Source organism: Halichoeres trimaculatus, unplaced genomic scaffold, assembly GCF_033239565.1.
Source record: "Halichoeres trimaculatus isolate MK-OKI-2021-1 unplaced genomic scaffold, fHalTri1.1 fHalTri1_scaffold_14, whole genome shotgun sequence".
NCBI lineage: Eukaryota > Metazoa > Chordata > Actinopteri > Labriformes > Labridae > Halichoeres > Halichoeres trimaculatus.
In genome coordinates this window covers 316,529-324,381 of record NW_027437192.1, presented here as the reverse complement: position 1 = coordinate 324,381, position 7,853 = coordinate 316,529, and the positions used below count along the sequence as shown (strand labels likewise).

The window sequence follows — 7,853 nt, the reverse complement described above, 5'->3', positions numbered from 1 at the left end:
TGTCAGACTAAAGTAAGGAGCTACTGTGAACTTCAATCAGACGTCACAAAAACATCGACTTTATTTTTATTTTTTTAATGTATTTTATTGTGTGAGTGAGTGTGAAACCATTCATCCATGAAACAATGACTTTAACATTTCAACTGCACTTCATTTTATTGACCACTAGATGGCGTACTAGAGCTCTGTATCAGTGAAGCATGTTTTCAGATCAGGTGTCGGAGCGTCAACAATCATCACTACCTTCAAAGTTTGGACTGACGACGATTCTTCATGAAACACACGGAGGAGCTCAGAGCAACGCGCTGCGTGTGTCTGTCGACGGCCGGCCAATCAGAGCGAAGAGGTTGATATGAGCTACGGAGGCACCAGAGGGACAAAATAAAGACTAAAGAAAAGAACAACAGCAGCTGTTCAACAGAATTCATCCAGTTTAATGTGAATTATCAGAAATATTCAGAGAAATGATCCAAAGTGAAGAAGAATCAGCAGTTTGACCACGAGCCTCACAAACATATGCAACAGGTCGAACCAGAGCCGCTGCATGCCTCAGAGAGTGTGTGTGTGTGTGTGTGTGTGTGTGTGTGTGTGTGGAGCCCTGAGCAGGATCTTATAAAAACTGGATCAAAACGTCTTCTTCATGTTGTTGAATAAAAATCAAAGAGAATCAGTAAAAGATAAAAACATGAAACACGTCAGTGAAACGTTTGAGTCTCTCCGTCTGTTTTCGTTTCTTCTGTTTGTTTCAGGAAACTTTCAGGTGTTTGACTCACAGACTGGCCTCAGATTGTGGACTGATATCCAGTCCAGGGTCTGGATCTGGATCCTGGATTTCCACCTTGATGACTGCAGCCGCTCCGCAGGGGGCCGACGGCTGCTCAGCTGATCCAAAGTGCTGGCGCTTGTGTTTGTTGAGGAGGGAGAGCATGTAGAAGCCCCGCCCACACACGTCGCAGGCGAAGGGTCTCTCCTGGGTGTGGAGGGCCATGTGGACCTTCAGGCAGCCCTTCTGTTTGTAGCGTTTGTTGCAGAGCGAGCAGCAGAACGGGCGCCGCGCCGTGTGCGTGGCCATGTGTCGGATCAAGCTGCTGTTGTTACAGAACCTCTTGGCGCACGCGTGGCACTTGAGGAGCTTCTTCTCGGTGTGAAAGACGAGGTGTCTCTTCAGCGTCTCCTCGTGGCTGAAGGTGCGCGGGCAGTAGGAGCAGCAGAAGAGCTCCTCCCCTCTGTGGGCGGCCAGGTGAGACTGCAGGTGAGCCACGTACTTGAAGCCTTTCCCGCACTCGGGGCAGAAGAGGATCTCCCTCTTCACGTGGACCCTCAGGTGTTTGCTCAGAGCCTCCCTCGAAAAGAATCCTTTATCACACTGAGAGCAACCGAAGGGTTTCTCTCCGCTGTGACGTTGTACGTGCAGAGTCAGTAACACCTTTCTGGAGAATCCTTTCCCACACTCAGAGCAGAGGAAGGGTTTCTCCTGTGAGTGGACCTTCATGTGGGTTTTCAGTTTTCTCTCGTGTTTATATCTTTTCCCACACTCGAGGCAGCTGAAGGGTTTCTCTTGGACGTGGACCACCTGATGCTCGCTCACTTCGCTGTTGCTGTGAAATCTTTGGTTGCAGTCGGGGCACTTGAAGGGTTTCTCTCCTCGGTGGAGTCTCATGTGAGTTGTCATGTGCCACTTTTGTGTGAATTTTCTGTCACACAAGGGGCAGCTGAAGGGTTTCTCTCCTGTGTGCTGTCTCATGTGAACGCTCAGGATGAACGGGTCGGGGAATCTCTCGCCGCACGCGGGGCAGCGGAGCTTCTCTTCCTCGTGAGCCAGAGTGTGAGCGGTCAGCTCGCGCTTCAGCTTGAATCCCACGCCGCAGTCGGAGCAGCTGAAGGTTTTCCTCTTGCTGTGGACCCTCATGTGCTCAGCCAGGAGGCCTTTGTAGTAGAAGACCTTGTGGCAGTAAGTGCAGCTGAGCGGTTTCCTTCCCATGTGCATGGTCATGTGCCGGGTCAGGTTTGCCTCGTAGCTGAATCTTTCCCCACACTCGAAGCAGCTGAAGGGTTTCTCTCCTGTGTGGGTCCTGATGTGAGCCTCCAGCCGGTGTTTCTGGGTGTACCTCTTCCCACACTCGGAGCAGCTGAACAGCTGTTTCTCTGCAGGTTTCACCTCCTGCTGCTGGTCTGGGCTCCCCGTGAACGTTAGCGTCTGAGCGCACTCCGAGCAGCTGGACAGTCCCTCCCCGAGGCGAGTGATGTGTTTGGCTGCGTGCTCGTTCTGTTCGTATGTTTTCCCACACAGAGAGCAGCTCTTCAGCTCCCCTCCACAGTCCTCTCCATCAGCTGCTGTCTCCACCTCTTCACTCTGGCCCTGATGAAGCTGTGAACTCTGTGGTTTCTCCCCTGTGTGAGCTGGAGAGTGGATCTCCATGTGCCGGGTCAGTAAACCTTTCTGGGAGAAACTTTTCCCAGACGTGAAGCAACCAAACGGTTTTTCTGCTGTGTGGGTTGTGACGTGTGCTCTCATCTGTTTTTTATTTTTAAAAGTTTTCCCGCACTGAGAGCACTCGTGCTTCTTCTTCTCTGACCTCTTTTCCTTTTCCTCAGAGTCTGATCCTAAACTGTGCTCAGTCGTCCTCCTCCAGTCCTCACTGTCATCAGTCTCTGGGTCTGAGGAGTCCACCATCCTCGCCTCTGGTCCTGGATCAGTCTCTGGATGTGGGTCAGTGCGAGGTTTCTCCTCCTCCTCCTCAGTCTTCACAGGGACAGGAGTGAATGTGGTCTTGGTGGTCTCAGCCTCCTCCAGTCCTTGAAGCTGCTCTCCCTCCTGACTGCTCCACAGCTCCTCCTCCTCCTCTTTGATGTGGGGGGGCTCAGAGTCCTCCTGCTGCAGACTGGAGCTCCACTCCTGCTGCTCTGGAGGCTCTTCTTTCATCACCACCAGCTGCTGCAGGCCTGCACACACACACACACACACACACACACACACACACACACACACACACACACATCACTCTGGTTATACAGAAATAAAAAATAATAAATCTTTTTTTAATCTTTCACTGCATCAGATCTTTTCAGCAGCTTCAGATCGATCCATAGATTCAAGGTTTTTAATATTTTTCATTTCTCTTATGTTTTTATGGCTGTTTTGTAAAAAAAAATTAAATTATTTTTCACGTTTTATTATTTTAACATGTAAAAAACCCAAACATCTAAACCGTTTTCTTTTTAGTTTTGTCCTTTTATGTTGTTGTTGTTTCCTTTTTCACAGCTCATTTTTTTTTATTTCTGACACCTCGTGACCTCATTCTTTATTTTCTCATTCCAGTTTATTTGTTTATGACTCTGTTGTTCATCATTTCAGTGGATTTTCCTAAAAAACAATAAAAATAAATCAAAAACAAACAGTTTTCCTTTAATTCATCATTTTTCAGTGACTGTTTGACTGTGACAGATGTGCCCTCTGTGGCCGCTGGGTGGCGCTCACACACAGAGGAGCTGGATCAGCTGATAGTGAAGGTGCTCACTGTCCTCTTCTTTAAAATGAAGCAGTTTGTTTAAATTATTGATTATTGATTATTTAAAGATTGATCAGAAACATGAAAAGCTCCAACAACTTTCAGGGAAGTTTAAAGTTAGCAAACTATGGATTAGCATGAGCTAGCCGCAGTTAGCCGCAGCTAGCCGCAGCTAACTGTTGGCACTAACCCGGATGTGGAGCTTTGAGCTGACACCTGTCTGTGGTGTTTCCTAAAGTCCAGGACCCGGAGCACAGCTTTACCTGCTCTGTGGAGCCGGATCTCAGGGGTCAAAACCACTTTGAGCAGCTTCATCTGTCGGCGCAGCTCCTCCTCGAAGCTGCTGGACGAGGTCTGCTCGATCAGGTCTGCGCGCGCCGCGGAGACCAGGCGCCGCCGGAACAGGTCCCGGAGGTCTTTGAACCCGGACATGTCAGCCAGAACCGGCTCCGAGGAGCACCGGAGACCAGGGACCGGGTCAGGGCATTTCTCCACGGACTCTGCCTCTGAGGGCCTCCAGGAAAAACTCTTTGTGGAGAGAGGACCGGAAGGAGCCGAGGAGACCCGGAAGGAGACGCTGCGTCAGTGAGACACATCCGGCCTTCAGAATAAAAGCACAGCGAACATTTTTGATCTTTTCTCATCTCTGCAGGTTTTTCCTGATGCCATTAACAACAACAGAGACTTTCTGTGTGTTTCACTCATTAACACACAAAGAGACTCAGAGAGAAACCGTCACCATGAATCACTCAGTGCAGTTAAAGAAACAGTGAAAATAAAACAGAGAAAAATAAAACTTCACATTTGTTTTTAATGACACACGTTACACAAGGAGAGAGAATAATAATAAAAAACACAGAAAATTAGCACAGTTTTGTTTTTCATTGTCATGTGTTTTTGTTCTTTTCAACTTTGAATACTTTCAATAATTTTAGATTATTTTTTTTTTTAATTCATTAAAACAAAACAACAACAAAATAAGGGAAGATTTCAGGATCCTGTTTCTAAAAAATGAAAAAAGAGAAAAAAGAAAAATGTTTTTACTTCTTCTTGATGAGAAATCAACCGACAGAAACTAACAAACAGCTCAGATTGGAGCGGTGTGTGAGCTGTTCAGATAATGAATAATTTATCCAGCGCCTCCTCTGGAGTCAGGATGATAACACATCATTTCACTCTGAACAGTGAACAGCCCCCCCCCCCCCCCCCCCCCCCCCTTCATTAAACTGGTGGTTCAGTCACCTGAGGAGGTCTTCTTTTCGCCCGCTTCAATCATAAAAAACCCTGTATATGCTCTTATTTTGAAGGTCACATTACTTCCGGGTTTCCATCTTCCTCCCCGTTGAGCACAGCGCAGATGCGTTAGCTGCCGTAATAAGATAAAGCCTCAGCTGTCTGTCTGTGGTCCCCCCGTGGACTCTGTGGTCCCCCGTGGACTCTGTGGTCCCCCGTGGACTCTGTGGACTCCTGGACCTGGGTCTGATGTGGTCTGGCTCAGACTGTGTGGGCTGCTCGCTGCGGCTCACAGAGACCTGACAGGACCAGGATCTGGATCAGAGAAGAGGAGCTCCACCGACAGACAGACGGAGAGAAGAGCTGGATGTTAACAGCTGACCGGAAGCTGCAGGGGGGGGCAGGTTCCTCTTCTTCTTCTGTTTCCTATAAGACACTCAGCTGTAGTTAGCCTCTGTTAGCCTCTGTTAGCTTCTGTTAGCCTCTGTTAGCTTCTGTTAGCTTCTGTTAGCCTCTGTTAGCTTCTGTTAGCCTCTGTGAGCTTTAGCTAGCTCCTGTTAGCATTAGCGTTCCCTCTGAACTTATAGACTCTGATCTGTTCCTGTTTGATCTGATGATGGTTTGTTGATTTCACCATGACCTGTGTGTGTGTGTGTGTGTGTGTGTGTGTGTGTGTGTGTGTGTGTGTGTGTGTGTGTGTGTGTGTGTCAGCAGGCCTGCAGCAGCTGGTGGTGATGAAAGAAGAGCCTCCAGAGCAGCAGGAGTGGAGCTCCAGTCTGCAGCAGGAGGACTCTGAGCCCCCCCACATTAAAGAGGAGGAGGAGGAGCTGTGGAGCAGTCAGGAGGGAGAGCAGCTTCAAGGACTGGAGGAGACTGAGACCACCAAGACCACATTCACTCCTGTCCCTGTGAAGACTGAGGAGGAGGAGGAGGAGAAACCTCACACTGACCCACATCCAGAGACTGATCCAGGACCACACACTGACCCACATCCAGAGACTGATCCAGGACCACACACTGACCCACATCCAGAGACTGATCCAGGACCACACACTGACCCACATCCAGACTCTGAGGACAGGGAGGACTCCTCTGAGGCTGCGACTGAGGACAGTGAGGACTGGGAGGACTGGGAGGACTGGGAGGAGAAAACAAACCAGTCGTCAGGTTGGAGCGATTTCTCTGATTTTGTTTTTGTTTTTAATTCATGACTTCGTCTCCACTAAACGAGGTCTCCTAACGTTGCTCTCGTGTTTCTCCAGAGTTTCCTGCAGAGGTCCAGCAGCTGTTGGTGATGAAAGAAGAGGCTCCCGAGGGGCAGGAGTGGACCAGTCTGGAAGCAGAGACCACCATGTGGACTCCTGTCCCTGTGAAGAGCGAGGATGAGGAGGAGGAGCTGATTTCTTCACAGATTCATTCAGAGCAAACAGCAGAAACCAGAGAGGATGGAGACGACTGTGGAGGGTCGAAACCACAAACAGACTCTGAGTCCTCCAAAGACAGCGACGATGGGAACCAGTCAGGTTTAGACTCCATCAGAGACCAGAGACCAGAGTCTGATGAGAAACCACACTCATGCTGCGAGTGCGGGAAAACCTTCAGCCGGAGAAGTAATCTGAAATGTCACATGACCGTTCATTCTGGAGAGAAACGCTTCAGCTGCCTCCAGTGTGGGAAAAGATACGTCCGCAAAGATAATCTGACCAACCACATGAGAAATCACCAGGAAATAAAACCCTTCAGCTGCTCCGACTGCGGGAAAAGCTTCACCTTAAAGAAATATCTGACCAGACACATGATGATCCATTCAGGAGAGAAACCCTTCCTCTGCTCAGACTGTGGGAAAAGATTTGACCTGGAAACAAATCTGATCAGTCATATGTTACGTCACACAGGGGAGAAACCCTTCAGCTGCTCTGACTGTGGGAAAAGGTTTCACTTAAAGAAAAGTCTGATCAAACACAGAAAGATTCACACAGGAAACACTCCCTTCAGCTGCTTCAGGTGTGGGAAAAGCTTCAGCTACAAAGGTGATCTGGAGGCACACATGAGGATTCACACAGGAGAGAGACCCTACAGCTGCCCAGACTGTGGGAAGAGATTCGCCTACAAAAGTCATGTGACGAGTCACATGTCGACACACAAAGGAGAGAAACTCTTCAACTGCCTGATCTGTGACAAACGGTTTGACCTGAAACCGAATCTGAACCGACACATGTTGGTTCACACCAGAGAGAAACGCTTCTACTGCTCCAGGTGTGAGAAAAGCTTCAGTCATAGAAGTGATCTGAGCAAACACGTGAACGTTCACACAGAAAAGACACTCTTCAGCTGCTCCAAGTGTGAGAAGAGTTTCACTCGTAAAGACAGTCTGAACACACACATGAGAATTCACACTGGAGAGAAACCCTTCAGCTGCTCTGAGTGTGGGAAAAGACTGACGCGTAAATATTCTCTGACTCTACACATGAAAAGTCATTCAGGAGAAAAACCCTCGGCTTCAGGAAGCTTTGATCCAGAAAGGACTTCTGAAAACACACAGGAGGGGTCAAACGAGGGAGAAACCAGTTCACTGCTCTGATTCCCTGATACCTTTGGGTGTTGAAGTTATCTGACAACATGTATGAGCTCCTCTGAGAGAGAAACCACTGAGCTGCTCCGAGTGCAGACAACACAAGACGTATCTGACCAGGACTCCATGAGTAGAGGACAGAGAGGGACACTCAAAACCCCAGATCAAGCCAGGAGCCCAGAACTAGACCCTGTAGACTGTAGGCTGATCCCAACTCTACCCCTGAGCCCTTGGTTTTGCACACACACACTTAGTGAGGGGGGGTGTCCCAATTCTCTGTCAGGTGAAGGTGAAGAGCTTCACAAACCTTTGAACGAAGACAAACCAGGACCTGACTTGAAACCACGAGGTTTGAGAAATTTCACATGATCTGGATATTTTTACCAGATATCCAATTCTTTGCTACTTCACGCTAATATTAGCCATGCTTTAAAGTGTTGGTTGTATTTTAAAATCATAAGCAATGATCCAGGTAATGCTGCTACAGCTACAGCTAATATTAGCCACAGCTAATGTCAGATCAGGGCGACAGATTCACA

At 48.5% G+C, this 7,853-nt stretch overlaps 2 protein-coding genes across 2 annotated transcripts in view; one reads left to right on the top strand and one right to left on the bottom strand.

The window, feature by feature from the left end:
- Positions 1 to 184: 184 nt before the first annotated feature.
- Positions 185 to 4,081, bottom strand: LOC141802632 (uncharacterized). The gene is made up of 2 exons (XM_074686196.1): positions 3,773 to 4,081; positions 185 to 2,943 (listed from the first exon to the last, which is right to left on the bottom strand). The coding sequence occupies exons 1-2, from the start codon at positions 3,939 to 3,941 to the stop codon at positions 770 to 772; spliced, it is 2,343 nt and encodes a 780-aa protein (XP_074542297.1). The 5' UTR covers positions 3,942 to 4,081; the 3' UTR covers positions 185 to 769.
- Positions 4,082 to 5,221: 1,140 nt separating this feature from the next.
- LOC141802649 (uncharacterized) overlaps positions 5,222 to 7,853 on the top strand; it is a 5,666-nt gene continuing 3,034 nt past the window's right edge. The window contains exons 1-2 of the mRNA XM_074686222.1: positions 5,222 to 5,909; positions 6,005 to 7,237. Of these exons, the coding sequence (XP_074542323.1) occupies positions 5,378 to 5,909; positions 6,005 to 7,237 (1,765 nt within the window). The 5' untranslated portion in view covers positions 5,222 to 5,377. The remainder of the gene's footprint in view (positions 5,910 to 6,004; positions 7,238 to 7,853) is intronic.

Bases quoted from the DNA above. Each gene is read 5' to 3' on its own strand.
- LOC141802632 (XM_074686196.1), bottom strand. From the start codon at position 3,941: ATGTCCGGGTTCAAAGACCTCCGGGACCTGTTCCGGCGGCGCCTGGTC. The intron at 2,944-3,772 runs GTAAAGCTGTGC...GTGTGTGTGCAG, and splicing joins GATCCGGCTCCACAGAGCAG to GCCTGCAGCAGCTGGTGGTG.